The sequence below is a fragment of the Myxocyprinus asiaticus genome, chromosome 9, assembly GCF_019703515.2.
Source record: "Myxocyprinus asiaticus isolate MX2 ecotype Aquarium Trade chromosome 9, UBuf_Myxa_2, whole genome shotgun sequence".
NCBI lineage: Eukaryota > Metazoa > Chordata > Actinopteri > Cypriniformes > Catostomidae > Myxocyprinus > Myxocyprinus asiaticus.
Window position 1 is genome coordinate 10,053,315 of NC_059352.1, and position 17,229 is coordinate 10,070,543.

Genomic DNA, 17,229 nt, shown 5'->3' on the forward strand with positions numbered 1-17,229 from the left:
TAGAAAAAGTGCTTAAATACAGGACTGTCCTGGGAAAAACGGGATGTCTGGCCACCCTACAGTGAATACAATGAATAAAACCAGAAATACCCTTATTCATACACCATTTATTTGAGCAAAACATAGCTAAACAGTATTTAAAAATTTTTGGCTATACTGTTTGGCTTTTTTGAGAGTTTTTGTACCGTGCCAGTTCCCAGTGGACGAATTTACCCACGGGTAATTTCGATGCGGGCATTTTCGATGCCGAAAACAGAAAACAAGCAACTGATAGAATGTATCGTCACTGCTAGTTAGAACAAAAACTGATTACAGTAGAAAATTATACCTTTTATTGCGTGTCGTTTGCCGTCAGGTTAGGACACGGTGTGACTGTGGCTCCTGTAGCCTGATTTCCGGGTACTCCGTTAAACAAAATATGGCTGGTCATAGAAATGCATCAATTCTTTGACTACAAACTCTTCAGACGTGTTTAGTAAGTTATGTTCTCTGTTTTGTGTGCAGCTGTGTTGTGTTCTGTTGTCACTATCACTGTGGAGGACCTGTTTTTAGATAAACAAAACAAGTTTTCGCTTGAACGCTCCAATTTCGCGAGGAGACTGCGTGAACTGTTGCTCTCGTGCCCTATCATGAACACGCACAGGAAATCAACAGTCAGTGAACATTTTCACTTAATAATACATTAGATGGAAATTTGTTTCTCACCAAACCTTATCATATGCTTTCATAACAATCATGAGTCTCATGGAATAATTTAGTAGACTTCTGAATTATACTTTTGCATTCTTTTGAAGCTTGAAGAGGTGGTCACCATAAACTGCCATTTTATGACATTTTTATTTTTTCACAATTTCTCCCTTTGTGTTAAGAAAAAGAAAGAAAGTCATATAGGGTTATAACAACACAGGGGTGAGTAAACAATGACTAAATTTAAATTTTTGGGTGAACTAATCCTTTAACTAAATATTTAGCTTCACAAAAGAAGATGTAAAATGTGTAGCGACTCAAATTAATTGGTGAGTAGTTTTTTTTAAATGGTTCATTTCCATGGTTAACTCAATTTTAACCAAATTTGTTCTAGCTTTGCGCGACAATACTGTCATGCTAATGAAAATGTTATTTAAGTTAGTAGCATTGCTACTTTTAGTAAGTTACTCCCTAACACATTAACAACACCTAACAATAAGTCATTGAAGAGAAACACCTTAGAATGTAGGCTGAGCTCCATCTCTCACGTGTTAGGAAATGTTTCTCTTTGTTGTGAGCGTGGGAGAGTGAAATATGTGCTCCTAGCTTCTCTGTGGACTCTAACACAAACATTTTCCCAGAGGTAGGATCCACCGGTTCGCTCTTTCATATCAAAGCACATTTGCCAACACTGAAAACGCATTTCACAGTCACTTCAGAGGCCCTGTTGTAATTCTTTGAAGTGCCTGCACACTAGAGATGTGTGGAGCCAGCGCATAGTGTACTAATAGGGAAGAGGAGGGAAGAGAGGATAGAGATAAGAGCTGGTCAGTTAGACTTGCAAAGACATTAAAGGGATTTTTGTCGCCTCATAAATAAGTGAGGTTAATGAAATGGTGAGGGTTTATGGATCAAATACATTTGGTTAAAAATTGCATGTTTAAATCACATCTATGGATGCAAAAATGCTCAGTATTTTGTTGTAGGAACTATAATTAAGCCGTAAGGTACAAGAGGCATTGTGACATCTTTTATTAAAGTGATACTACAAAATAAAAACAAATTATGCAAATTTTCATCAAATGTGATTTCATTAACAAATTAATAAAAAAAAGTGCCAAACTTCCACTAGAAGAAATAGGTTCAGAACAGCATACTACCATACTCTTCTTACTATTCCTGCTGTATAGATTATGCATACTCTGTCTATTCCAATGTGACAAATGAACTAGGAAGTAATTACCCCCAAAAGTTATTTACTTTATTTTTTTTAATTGATTGTTGATGCGTTTTAATGAGTTTTGACTCATTATTTCATCAGAATAACAAAAAATAAGAAATTTTTAAATTACATTAAATTAAAATGCAAAATACACTGTTATTTCCAATGTGATTACTGGATGTCACTCACATGCGACCTAACAACGTTAGGTTACAACACTGTAGCATATTGCTGTTTGAAACATTTATTCTGTCTAGATTAACCGATGTTTCACATTGTATCTATTATTATATTGTGTATATTAGCACAGCTGTGATGTTGCTTTGACCATTATGCATCCAGGGTCTGTTTTATGATGGTATTTTAAAAATATACATACAGAGCAATATTCTGTAATGGGCGATACAGCTATACAACTACTGTATATAACAAATATATATATATATGTATATCCATTGTGCTGTAGGTGAAAACAGGTCAGGCAGTGAATCATAATGGTGCATGATAAAGTTATTGTGTAGGCATAAAAATAATGCAAGATCAATTTGTTATTTTTGACACTAACCCTCACCATTAAAGCCATTTAAATTAAAATTAAAATTAGTTCCAAATCCAAAAGAATCCCAAATATGTGCATGTTCATACTGGACATAGAAAAACCTACTGGAATATTCCATTATGTTAATTTGAACGCAATTAGGCTTTTAATACGGGAGTAATGATAAGTTGTAAGCAGTAACTCAACATTGAGATCAGAGTCAAACAAATTAAATCTCATTTCTTTAAGTAATTAATGACCTTGAGGTTACCGAAGCAATGATTCATCGCGAGAACTTTGATTGTCCTGCGGTGACCAGTGTAGCAAAAGATAAAGGGGTTTGCCGTATATCAGCATGCATCATGCGGAACAATTTTCATCAACCAAACTCATTTTCTTTATCAGAGCTTGTCATTTCAGATTGGGGGGAAAGGAAAACAGCATTACATAGATAATTACCTCTCGCTGGGTAGTAGGTCCTTATTGGAATGCAGCTCCTTCATTCAGAATGTTAAAAAAAAAGACATATGCTAACGCATATTTCTCTCGACCTTGGGAGCCCATAGCAACGTTTCAAATTCAAGGGTGTGCACGAGAAAAAGAAAAGCGAGGTTTCTGTAAGAAAGTGGGTTTCAGTGAGATGCAGCAAAAGAAAGCTGAAGAAACGGAACAGAAAGCTTGCAATGCCCATACTGATACAGAAACATCTGACTGTGTGGCCTTCTTGTGGTGCTTACTCATTCCTTTCTTCCTCCCTTTGTTCCAGGAAGGCACTCACAGGTGGGTGAAGCTTTGTGTTCACAGCAAAAGACTCCCCCAGCCACCTCCACCAGAAGATAGGGAGATTGAAAACCCAGAGGGAGCAAGCAACAAAAGACTTGCGGTTAACCTTTAATCTCATCAAAAGACACCAGAGGAAGTTCTGTGACAGGAGATAAAACGGACTGACTCAGAACTGCTGCCTAAAGAACCTGATGAGCATTCCATTCAATTATATACACATCTCAAAGTGGCATAACTATGAACTTTAAAAGACTGTGCCTTCTGAAAGGGTGCCTCCATTGACCCATCAACTCAAGTGACACATCTCAGATCCAAAAATAGACACAGGACCGGGTTGCTGCAATGTCTCCATCTGTGGGCAAAATACTTTGCTGGACCAGCCATTACAGTCAGGCCTCAACGTTGGTTCTTCTCTACCTCTTCCTAATTGCTTTGGCTGCAAGGCCCAAAGGTCCAGGCCACACACATCTGAACTCTATTCGGATTGATGGGGACATCTCACTGGGTGGCCTGTTTCCAGTTCACTCTCGGGGCCACGAGGGCAAACCCTGTGGTGAACTAAAAAAGGAAAAGGGGATCCATCGTCTGGAGGCTATGCTCTTTGCTCTGGACCGCATCAACAATGACCATGAACTGCTTCCCAATATCACGCTGGGAGCCCGCATCCTGGACACTTGCTCACGGGACACCCACGCTCTGGAGCAGTCGCTCACATTTGTCCAGGCTCTCATTGAAAAGGATGGGACGGATGTCAAATGCCAAGGTGGTGGATCGCCCATCATTACCAAGCCTGAAAGAGTGGTGGGTGTAATTGGAGCTTCTTCCAGTTCTGTGTCCATCATGGTGGCAAACATCCTCCGCTTGTTTAAGGTAAGGATTTCTTTAGTGTCTTTATCAACTTTGTCTTAGATGTTTCTCCTAAAATTGCTTTAACAAAATAAAAATGGACAATTAATGGCATACAGTTAGACTATAGAGCTATAAAATAAATGCAGATAGCATAGCTCAAATAATTTGGACTTGTGAGAATTTGATGAGGAATGTTTGAGTTCATACTGAAATCTCTGACTTTTGATTGTAGAGCACAGTTGGGTGATTTTAATAAAACCTGTCAAGAACATTTAGGACTATTACTAAATGTTTTTATTGTCATAGAAAAGGAATATTTCATGTTCAGTACAAGTTAAAATCAGTCGACAGCATTTGTGGCACAATGTTGTTAACCACATAATTCCGACTCGTCCCTCCTTGTCTTTAAAATTAGAAAAAAATCGAGGGTACATTGAGGCACTTACAATGGAAGTGAGGGTTTAATGGCAGAAATGTGAAGCCTATAATTTTATAAAAGCACTTGCAATAATTTTTCTGTTAAAACTCATGTATTTTTTGAGATCTAAAGTTAATGTTTAAATAGTCATTTTAGGGTTTTAGGGTTTGTTGACATCACATCGCCATGGCAACGAAGTTGTAACATTGGCTATAACTTTACACAGAAAAGGTTAGTAAGTGATTTTATCACACTAAAATCATGTTAACACATATTGTTTACATTTTGTGAATATACTTTTTACAGATTGGCCCCCATTTACTTCCATTGTAAGTGCCTCACTGAAACCCAGATTTAAAATAACAATAATAATAATAATTTCCTTTGCTATGGACTGCTTTCTTGCTTTGTCTGAATTCCATAACTTTGCTGGTTTAGTGCTGGTCTAGTGGTTCAATCAGAATAGCAATGCTGTTGACCAGCAAAATTTAGCTGGTGGAGCTGGTTGACAATGGAAGTAATTCTGATTAAACAAGTTAAGAAGCCTGGTGGGGAAACCAGCAGACTAGCTGGTCTTTTGCGCAGGGTTGACATAAACATGCTGATGTCTGAGATTGGATTCTGGGACTGCCGCATCTGTACATTCCCATTTGGTCTTTTCCTTCGGGAAGCAGTGTATGTATAATTGATAACAGTGCAATCTCAGGGTTCTTTCGTTCACTTAGCAGTGACCACACAAAGCCAGTAGAATTTCCTGACTCACTCTCTGCAAATGCAAGGCCCCTATGTGATTATGTAAAAAAAAAAAGGATTTTATAGTACAAGCATGAAGCTAAGTTAAAGAGATTTTTGAATTAGTATACAGCTCTTCCAGTCTCAAAAATGGTATGCTTTTCACATTGTTATGGTGGGTAATTTGTCATCTTGATGTATGTTTTACTGCAAACTTTGAGCTCTTCGGGGGAAAAATCTGAATATGCAAATAAAATAGCTTTGCATCTGAGAGCAGATTCGGTTAACATGCAATAATGGACACACATAATAAATCTGGATTGTGGAGTTTACATGATATAGGCTATAGTAGCATGTCTTATACTGTATATGTAATGTTTAAGTTATTAATTGAATCTGTGCATTGTGAATATCTACCTGACAAAATGAGGGTAGCAGATCTCGGGGCTAACAACTAATGTTGTATTTTTCAAGCAAAATACCTCTTTCTTTTCCAGTGTTTGGGAGTAACTAAATAAAAGTAATGAAATTACTACCTTAACTACATTTTTCAGTAGTAAGACTGTTGCTCAGCTGCTTTAAATTTGCAAGTAACAAGCTACTTTTTCCAATGATTTGCAAATTTTTGCCACATTTATTTATCTGAATCATTTAAACAAATTGAGTCACTAAAATGAAGTTTAATTTTTAGTAAACAATTTTTTAACGATTCTGATAAATAAACAGGTTCATAAAATGATTCATTAAATCATTTGACTTTCTGTGCAGACTTTAATATTTTTTGTAGCAAAATATCTAGTCAATGCTGCTGTTCATCATAATGTTTTTGAGGCAGTTATTTAAAACAAAATGTTTTCTAGTTTTATCAGTTTTATTGTGTATAAATGTTTCTGTTCAAGTCAATCAGATCCAAGATACTACCCCCTTAAATAGCTTCAATGTAGTTAGCTACCTTTTGTTTGTAATTTGGAGTGTAGATAACAAAAAAAAAAAAAAAAAAAAAAAAAAAAAAACATACTGTAGCTTTACAGTATTTTGGTTACTTTAAATTATGAGCAGCTTATAGCTTGGTAAGCTACAGTTTCAAATATCTTCCCCAACACTGCCCTTTTGCAGGGTACCATGGTTATGTTAGCCAAATTTGGAGATCAGATTTGCTTCTGTTCATAGGACAGGTGTATAAATAATGCAGGACTCCATGTTTAGCTCAGAATAGCACTGACAGGGCATCAGTGAGGCCAATTCTCATTCATTCCACAGCCAGGCCACCAAGAGACAGATGCCCAGCGTTTAATGGATATTTACCCTCTGAAATGCAGACTACACGGTGCCATTCATCAGCCAGAGTGTTGTGATCAAAGATAGATCGCAGGCGGAGGAAACTCTGCAGCAGTGCGTGGAGATGACAGACTTTGAGCACGTGTGCTGATATAAGTGCATTTAAAGCTCGAAGCTGAAACATTGGCATTATTGAGGAAAAAGAGGCAGCAGGTGCAGTGGCAGTCCTCGCTGCAGGTGGAGCATGCACACTCATAAATTAACTTAGCAGTTTTGTGCAAACCATAGAAAAAGAAAAAAAAAAAAAAACTGTAGAATGGCAGTTAACATGAAACGGGGGTCTACCACAGTGACCTGGATGATTTCTCTGATTGGTCTGTTACTTGAAAACGTACTAGATAGGTAAACTTGGTCAAGACAAACTTTTATGTTTTGAAAGTTTAAACTAGTTTTAAAAGTTTGATGGTTATAGACATTACAGTAAAGGTGTGGACACATTTACCTTTGCACGGCAAAAATTCAGCTGGGGAAATAGTCATCTCAGAGGGAATTTGTGATCATGAATTCCGTGTGATGGACTTCCGGTTGTGAATAATGTGCCCTAGCAGATTTTTGACATGCGGATTCACTGCATTGACCAATAGGAATTGGTTGGTTTGAAGGTTACCTCTGTGTGGGTGGCGCTTCGTACACAGCTACATTGAATATTCAAAATGGACAAGGATATCATTTTAGCAGTTAGTTCCTTTTTAACTTCACTCTTCCAGAGTATAAAGTGCAGCATTAAAAAGAGGCTACTTTTGCTGGTTTCACACACGCTCAACGTCTGTCTATGCCTTCTTCGCCCTGGAATTTCGCTGCAAATGTAAAAACAGCCAACTAGCTACTGTCACATAGATAGTCAAATAAGTGATCTAGATGGATGGATAGATAGATAGAAAAAGAAAGAAAGAAAGAAAGAAAAGAAAGAGAGTGAGAAAGTTTACGTGATTTTTTTTTTTAGTTTTGTTTTTTTGAGTTTGAATAGTCTTCACTCATCTGAACATTCTGTCAATGTAAGTCAGTTGGATGTTTGATCGTTTGCTTTGGGAAAACCGTAAGTCCGATCATTTAGAAAAGACATGAAACACTAAGTCAGAATGGTCTGAAGGTCTGTACCAAGTTTGGAGAATGTAGTTTGAAAGCTGTAAGAGGAGTTACAATTAAAAAAATTTATCTTATTTTCGGGATTTTGGAAATACATTAAGCCACGTGTGTAGAATAACAGTTTGGCTTTGTAAAGCCAACATAATAAAACTTTATCAGTGCAAGCTGTTTTCAATCAGACCCATGCTGTCCACAAGCTAACATAAGTGTATGAGCACGTGGTCACGTGTTACTTTTCTCACTGGCAGCGATAGACTGGATGGACCAATCACAGTTGTGATTACAAGATAGGGCATTTCATTTTATAATTTTCTAAAGATTACAGGGGCGTACAGTATGTCCATTTGTATCTCGGGTACCAATCTTCAGAATTAATAGATTTAAACGAGCATAATGTTCCCAATGGAGGATTCATCTTTTCAGGTCGGTAAATGTCCCCTTGAGAAAGACATAATTGTTTCTCATTGGAACAATTATCAGTCGACAGCATTTGCCGCCAGTGGTGCAAACTCTCAGCCAAGCACACACTATAAAACTGAAGCTCGTCACCATTAGAGGTTTTAAGTATGCAGCTAGTCTGCCAAGACAGTCTTGGTGACTAGTTTCCAAGGACAAACTCTTTGTAGCTACAGGGATCGTAGCTATAGTTGAGTAGGACAATTATCTTGTAATTGACGCACTGGGTCTGCAATTAGATGTACAAAGTGTGCACCAACATGACAGAAAGCAAGTCACTGTGAGTCTTTATACATGTGTAGGGCTTCCATATTGTTCTGTGCTCTATGCATTATTAGAATCTTCAGATCAAAAGTTTTACAACACATTCTCTTTTAGATGTTCACAATACAGCTACTGCTGTTTGATCTACCTTAGCCATCCCACATCAGTTAATGAAAATGCACCTCGCCCATAAACCTCTCTGTTCTGAACTCTAGCCATAAATGCCTTAGTTCCTCCCAGTCATTCACAATTTCCTCCACTCATCTACAGCATTCACTCTTTCATTCCATAATGTTCAGAGTCATTTTACCAGAAGCATGGAAAGGTTTCAGTCAAAGCTGATGTAATTTTTTTATAATCCACTTAGATAATATCTTCAGCTTTGACCATCAAAATACAATGTATAAAAAAAGGGCTGGTAAGAGGCATGTTTATGTTGACTGAAAAATGTAACATGAATGAAGTCTTTCCTGCATTAACAATTTTTTTTTCCATGGTAGTACCATGGTATTCTGGGTATGTACCATAGTAGTATCATGGTATTTTGGACATATACCATGGTAAAACCATGGTAATTTAGATATGTACCATGATAAAATCATGGTATTTTGCCATGTACCATGGTAATACCATGGTATTTTGGGCATGTACTATGCTAATACCATAGTATTTTGGGCTTGTGTCATGGTAAAATCATGGTATTTTGGGTATGTACCATGGTAAAACCATAATATTATGGACATTTACCAAGGTAAAACCATGTTATTTTTGGACATGTACCTTGTTAAAACCATGGTATTTTTGACATGTATCATGCTATTTCCATGGTGTTTTGGGAGCGTGGCATGGTAATTCGGGCATGTAGAGTACCATGGTAAAACCATGCTATTTTGAACATGTACTGTGCCATGATAAAACCACAGTATTTTGGACAAACCATGGTAAAGCCATGTTTTTTTGTACACGTTAAAACCGTGGTATTTTGACCATGTGCCATGATAATACCATTTTATTTTGGGCATATACCTTGATAATATCATGGTATTTTGGGCAGGGCCATGATAATACCATGGTATTTTGGGCATGGCCATGGTAAAACCATGGTATTTTGGATGTACCATTGTAAAACCATAATATTTTGGACATGTACCAATGTAAAACCATATATCTTGGCCATGTTCCATGGTAACACCAGAACCATGTTAATATCATGGTATCTTATCCCAGAGTCTGAAAAGGCCAGCTTAGGTCAATATGAATTTCCATGCTGATCCTGACTGGTTTATGCTGGACCATGCTGTTCGCCAGCAAATAAAGGTTCATTGTTGATGGAAACGCTGGCCTGTAAAGCTGGCTGACCAAAGAAATCTCACTTGTTAAGCTAGTTAAGAAGCCTGGTAGGGACACCAGTCACGCCGAGGACCAGCATTCTGGACAATAAACATGCTGGAGAACAGAATGCTTGTCATTTCAACAGGGGTACCATGGAGTACCATGTAAAAACCATGGTAAACATCAAAGTACCATGGAATTACCATCTGGTGCCATCTCCGTACCGTGGTGCCACCACATTACCTTTTTTAAGTGTCAAAAGGCCTCTGAATACATTACAGAGAATAAACTGTAAATATCTGCCATATATGCTTAAAGAACTAATGTATGCTTACCCAAGGCATTTAAAGAATTTGTAGATCAGCTAAATGCATTTTTGCTCCAGACAGTCAGTAAATTTAACAGGCTCAAGGACCGGATGCAGCTATTGGCTCTCGCTTGAGTGTTTTTCACTAGTTTTCAATTATGGAATTTGAAGCAGTAGGGAAAAGGAAAATTGCATGCTTGCATATGCAAGAGAACATATATACACACACGCAACCATCACCTACCACCCCAAACACACACATGCACTAGGGAGAAAGAAAACTGCATACTCTTGCAAGAACACCCAGCTAAAGATGGAAGGTCTGTCACCTGCATGCAGTTAGGGGGTTAACAAAAAGCACTTTCATCAGCATAGATTTGGCAGTCCTGAGCTTTTGATGATTAATATTTCACATCAGCATTACATAACGGCAGCTAGAAGCAGCAAATTACCTTTCCTCAAAATCTAGGTATTGGAAAAATCTGACAGTACATTCAGAGTTTAAGTCTGAAGTTTGAATAAATAAATAATTAAATAAATAAATAAGCCCTAACTCTTGTTTGGAGTTTGGTGACAATTGCCAGCATCATTTATCTATCAAGGGAGCAGCTCAAACTTTACAGCCAAAAAGTCTTGAAATGTATTTTGGATCCATTAAATGTTTACCATCACTGATATTGTTCTAGCTATTAAATGTGTCTCCCACTTCTATGGCTATAAAGAAAAACTACCCTATTTCTTGGAAATAATGCAAACAGTCTGTTAAAATGTTATGTTCTAGCAGGCCATCACAATAGCTATTAGGAATCATAGAATTGCCTTGGGTTTAGCGTTTCTTTATTAAACAATAGCAGACATAGTATAGCTATTAGTAAGTTATATTGGCTAGAAAGACTGTTTTTGTTTGGTTTTGCATTTAACAAATTTATGTATACACCATTAACCCAGAACAGAATAGTAATATATTGAGTGTTAGGCCAAAAACATACTTTACGCAAATTTGATTGCAAGTGTGCAGTCATGTTGTATATACTTAACGTGTGTTCTTGCATTACTGTGGCGGTAACAACCCTCAATACTCAAGGGGGTGGTAGAGTTACCTTAATGTCTGTGCCATTAAACCGTATGTGTTATTATTATTCAGGTTGCTAGCTATAAACATGTTTACAAAATCTAATATGCTCTGCATGATTCTGTTCAAACTGTTCATTAAATATTCTGCCACAACAGTAGTTGTTCTGAAAGAGAAAACAGGTGGTAGAAACAGAGGCCCTGTTTACACCTAGTATCAAGATACGTTTTGGGCATTCCATTTGAAATGGGGCAACACTAAAGACAGGTGTAAACAGGGTCCAATACATTTTGAGATTTATCCACTTTAACAACATTCGGAGGTGGTTGAAAGCACATGTGACCACATTGGGCTCGACCTGCAGCGAAGGACCGCCTACCTGTCAATCAACCAATGCGCTAAAACAAGAATTTCAACTTTGCTGGTTATGTGCAGTTTTAAAAGGAAATATCAATCTAAAAATATGAAAAAGCACATACATATACTGTACATGCACAAGAACACAGAACTTCTTTAGTGTGCTGATATCAACATGTTGGGAAACAGATGAGAAGCAGGCACATCTGAAGCTTAGTTAAGACAGATACTCCACTAAAATAAAATCATCCCTATTCCTCTCTTCCGCCCAGACACTTTGAGGAGGACAGTCGATCCATGATATAAGCTCAGATGCTTGTTTTGTCTGTCTAGATGTTTTAGCTGCAGCGAGCAACAAAGAGTTTCAGAGAGCTACAGTGCTAGTCAGTATAACCATTGTTAACACTCACTCTTAAATTAGCCTGTTTACCCTGCTGTCTTACAGAGCCTGTTTTCTCTCAAATATCTGATATATTACTCCCATCTTATTGTTTCTTTTTCTTCCGTGTCTCACTACTCAGGATACTGACCCAATGCTTTTACCCAGTAACTTAAAAAAAGTTACTGTTTTAACATTTAAACCTGTAAGTTAAAATACTTTCTCCTGTCCCTAATTATTACAGTATGTGGAGACAACTACTGTATAAATAAACCATTCATATGTTGATTCTCCTGAATATCGTAAACTCTGCGGCCGGCCAGCCTGACACAGCAACATTGGCTCAACCTATTTATTTGGCCGACCAATGGCAGATGGGAGGAGTGTTCGGAAACCTGTTTGAAAATGATTGTTTTTGTGATTCAGTTTGATGCTAGTGGTACAGAAATTACACACTTCACTTTTTAAAGTCCACTCAGCATTTTTTTTTCCCCACTTATTCATAAGTTTAACAAATAATGGTAAGTTTAAATTGATCCATTTGAGACTCCAGAAAAAGCTGCTTTTACTCTACATGGATCGGGTTGCCTCATGGTGGCCAACCTTTTATGATCATATGACCAGCCAAATACTAGTCACAATACCTCTGTAACCCTCCTGTTTTTAGACCCTTTCACTTATGGAATGATTTAATCATGGCTGACAGCAAATAGGGCATTTCTACAATGATGTGGGTAACAGAAAAATTTGGTTTCACTTATAATGCATCCATGCATATAGATGTCAATATAAAGTTCACGAACACTGTTGTATCATCCAGTGCAACATAGCAAAATATACTGATTGCACCGTTAAATACAATGCAAACACTGGATCAGTGCATTCCAAAAGAAATTCTTTCAAAGCATTGTACTGCTTTGTATTTTCAGTATAGAAAATGTATTCCTATTCACTCAAATCACATGTATAAACATGTACCATTGATGATGTATAACATAGAGTATCAATAACTGTTACAGCTTTTCTTGCACTTTTCATAAAAAGCACACACATTGTTGACATTTACAATGAATAATTGCATTTACCCTGGACAATGGCAATTGTTTAGCTCTATACATCAGGAAAATTGCGATTGATCCACACTGTTATCTGAAGCATTGGACCTTTACATACAATTTCTGGTGAGCTTTTGACATGCTACATCTTAGAGGCTGAAATTAAAGGGATAGTTCAACCAAAAATGAAAATTCTATCAGGATCACTTCCGTCATATGAATACTAGCTTGAATAATGAATGAATTCTTTACTGATTGTACACAATTTAAGCATCTGTTGATGTTGGCGGTATGGTTCTGCTCTGGGAAAATTCCCCGCCCATCCATGCAGCCATGTAAGGGTAATGTCCTGGTTACTTTCATAACCTCCGTTCCCTGTTGGAGGGAACGAGATGTTGTGTCGATGTAGTGACACTAGGGGTCGCACTTGGGAGCCCCAAACACCTCTGATCTTTGAGAAAAGGCCAATGGGAATTGGCGAGTGGAATTCGCATGCCACTCCCCCGGACATACGGGTATAAAAGGAGCTGGCTCGCAACCACTCATTCAGGTTTTATGATGAGGAGCTGAGACAGGGTCCCGGCCATTTCAGCGGGTAGTTCAGAGTTGTGGCAGGAGGAACACAACGTCTCGTTCTCTCCATCAGGGAACGGATGTTACGAAAGTAACCAGGACGTTCCATATGTGTCACTCACTCGACGTTGTGTCGATACGAAACGCCACAACTAGATAAACTGTGTTACGTGGACTGGCGGTGTTTTTTTTGAGGGCAAGCCTTGTTTGCCAGCGTACCTGGCTGTCATGTAACCTCCCCCAACGCTCCTATGAGCGTCGTACAGTCCCCCGCACCTCGGGAACAAGTCGACTGCCCAAAATGGGGACAGGCCGCCCCAGCTGCGGCCTCTTATTTTTTTTCTCCCCAGAAAAGAATGGAAATTGTTCAGCTGGGGGCCATAAATGTCCGCGTCGGGTGGGTCCATTGCCAAGGGGAAGACACCACAGAGACCACATCCTGCCCGAAGGGGAGGCAGTTGTGTGGAAATATGTCACATGGTCTTACCAAGTCTTGTCGGCAGTGTCGCATGTGGAGAAGTCCCTGTGGTAGGTCCTACCCAGAGGGGACGGAGCTCTACAAACACGGCGATCAGTGGTAGAGGGAAAAACCGTGAGAAACCGTCTCACGGAAGATACATCACACGGGGTTACAAACAGGCAACCAGCACATGTGGAGCACCTACCCTTGCACAGGGTCTTGCATCTGTGCCGAGGGAAGCCTCGGTCAGGGCATACCAGAGCGGGCAGTGGGAGGATTCCCGGGAAGCGAACAGGCTTACCTGTGCTTGACCTAATCGACTCCAAACCAGCTGGACCACCTGGGAGTGGACTCTCCACTCAGACGTGCTGTCGAGGTCACGCGGGATGTGAGTGGCTCGCAATGTCTTGAGTTGCTGCTAACTCCAGAGGAGGCGGTGGCGGGCAAGTTGCGACGTGAACGCAAGCCGCCTTGCTGGCAACTGTATGCTACCATCGCCGTGATGTCCGTCCGGACCAACAGGTGCTTGCCCTGGATCAATGGCCGAAGCCTCTGCAGGGTGAGCAACACTGCTAGCAACTTGAGGCAGTTGACATGCCAACAGTCGCGGCCCTGTCCCGGAGCCCACGGCTGCATACCCGTTGCACACGGTGCCCCAGCCATGCTCGTGAGGCACACCGTTAAAGAGAATGAGTCTAACTCCAACCCGAGAAAAGAGATGCTCTGTACCGGGGAGAGCTGCTCTTTCCCCAGTTGACCCAAAGCCCCAACCGGCTGAGATGCCTGAGCACCAGGTCCCTGTGTGCACACAACAAGTTGAGACAGTTGAGGATGTGGATGGCCACTTCCCTTAGCAGGGCAAGGGCTTCCTCTGCGACTTCCGTGAAGATGCGAGGCGACAGGGACCGACTGAAGGGGAGGACCTTGTACTTGTGCACCCGGCCCTTGAAAGCGAACCGAAGAAAGGGCCTGTGCCGAGGAGAATCCGAGACGTTGAAGTACGTGTCCTACAGGTCTACCACCGTGAACCAATCCTGATGCTGGACGCTTGCTAAAATGCGTTTCTTTTTCAGCATCTTGAACGGGAGTCTGTGCAAGGCCCAGTACAGAACTCGCAGGTCCGGGATTGGCCGTAACCCACCGCCTTTCCTTGGCACAATGAAATAGGGGCTGTAGAACCCCTTCTTCATCTCCGGTGGAGGGACAGGCTGTACCGTGTCCTTCCGCAGAAGGGACGTGATCTCCGCAGGAAGGGCAGCGGTGTTCTTGCCCTGCACTTGTGGTAAAACAGACGCTGCTGAACCTGGGCAGGTGCCTGCTGAACTGAATCACATAGCCGAGTCGTATGGTCCCGGTCAGCCATCGCGACTTTCCTCCTTAGCCCTCTGGCAGTTGAGTTTGCGGAGAAACTCGCTGCCGGCCCAGTACATGCGCTAATGAGACCCTGTACTGAGGTAGGTGCTCCACATGTGCTGGTTCCCCGAAGGCGACCCCATGTGATATCTTCCGCAAAATCGTTTCCCTGTCGGTAAACTGCGTTTTCCTTGGGCAGAGGCCCCTCTGCTCCCGGTCACCATGCTTTGTAGAAACTCCTCCCCCTTCGGGCAGGACCTACCATGGGACCTCTCCACATGACATACTTCCGACAAGACCATGTGATGTATTCCACTCAAAATACCCCGCCTCTTTTTGGGCGGGGTGTGGTCTCCGCGGTGTCTTACCCTTGGGAGGGTCACCCCCCGACGTAGACACTTATGGCTCCCAGTTGGTTAAAAAAATTCCACTCTTTTTGGGGAGAAAAGAGAAGAAAACAGACCTCAGCTGGGCTAGCCTGTCCCTATTGTTGGCCAGTCGACTTGTTCCTGAAGGACCATTCGATGCTCATAAGAGCATTGGGGGAGGTTACGTGACGGCCTGGTGCGCTGGCTACGAGGCACACAGCGGTCTGCCCATCTCGCACCGCCAGTTCACGTAACACAGTTCAGCTAGTTGTGGCGTTTTGTATAGGGACCCCTAGTTTCACTACATCAACACAACGTCGAGTGAGTGACAGATAGGGAACGTAATGGTTACTTTCATAACCTCCGTTCCCTGATGGAGGGAATGAGACGTTTTGTCCCTTTTGCCACAACGCTGAACTACCCGCTGAACTGGCCGGGACCTGGTCTCGGCTCCTCAGCACATAACCTGAATGAGTGGTTGCATACCAGCTCCTTTTATACCTGTATGTCCGGGGGAGTGGCATGCAAATTCCATTCGCCAATTCCCATTGGCTTTAAAAAGCAGAGGTGTTTGGGGCTCCCAAGAGTGACCCCTAGTGTCACTACATCGACACAACGTCAAGTGAGTGACAGATAGGGACCCCTAGTGTCACTACATCGACACAACATCTCGTTCCCTCCATCAGGGAACGGAGGTTACGAAAGTAACCATGACATTAGTTACTCACCACTCTCTCTGCCCTAGCTGGTCCTTTGCGTGTTTTATATATTGGTTGCCAGTCTTTGCTTTAGTGCCTGGATTGTGGTTACCATCCTGTTGGTCACCTTGTTCGCCTTGACGCTTCACCTGAGTATTCCTTATCGTTTACCTCTCTGCACTGGATCTGCTCTTCACACTACCACAATGCACACAAACCTACGGACACACTATCCTCCAGAGGAGCCCTCACGGATCTGCGCTCTACACTACCACGGCGCCCACAAGCCTACTAACACACTCCATCTCCACGCTGCATTTGGTGCCGGGTACTCCTCACGCTTCGCCAGCTCTGCTGTTTAATATTCAATAAAATCTGTTCCTTTGCCTCCGCACTTGGATCTCTTTTACCCATTGGCAGAAAAATACCACCGGGTCTCTTTGATTTCTGAAGCAACCTTGCCATAATTTGTGTAGCGAGCTTAGAGGTTTAATTTGACATTGCCTTCCATCTGAAAGAGGGTTACATCATAATAGCTTTCCTTCTAAGAGAGACAAAATTTTTCAATTACACCTACCCAGCATGTACTGTAGCATGTTTCTACCACCTCACAAACTAATACTCTATTGCAAGGGATTGGAGTGACATATTTAGCATAATTTCCTATTCAAAGGTTGCTGCTGGTTTCTTGTCAGAGGGAGGTACATTTTTGTGTCAAGTATTAGAAATGTTTGTTAGCTCAACTCTGTCCATGAAGCCACAGGTGCCATATTTGTTCAAAAAGCATTTGTTAAAATGTAACAAATGACATCTTATATTACAATTGTTTTCCTTGACACTGAGATTAAATAGAGACCTTTGATTAAAAGTTGAAGTGTAATTTATTCGACGTTAAAATACTT

At 40.7% G+C, this 17,229-nt stretch overlaps 1 protein-coding gene across 6 annotated transcripts in view; it reads left to right on the plus strand.

The window, feature by feature from the left end:
* The window catches only part of LOC127445927 (metabotropic glutamate receptor 4-like), a 295,001-nt gene that overhangs the window by 90,937 nt on the left and 186,835 nt on the right, over positions 1-17,229 (plus strand). For 4 of the 6 annotated variants that reach the window (XM_051706434.1, XM_051706436.1, XM_051706433.1 and 1 more), the window contains exon 2: positions 3,214-4,100. In XM_051706434.1, coding sequence (XP_051562394.1) covers positions 3,573-4,100 — 528 coding nt within the window. In that variant the 5' untranslated portion in view covers positions 3,214-3,572. The remainder of the gene's footprint in view (positions 1-3,213; positions 4,101-17,229) is intronic. The other 2 variants (XM_051706437.1, XM_051706435.1) reach the window with 1 other exon arrangement.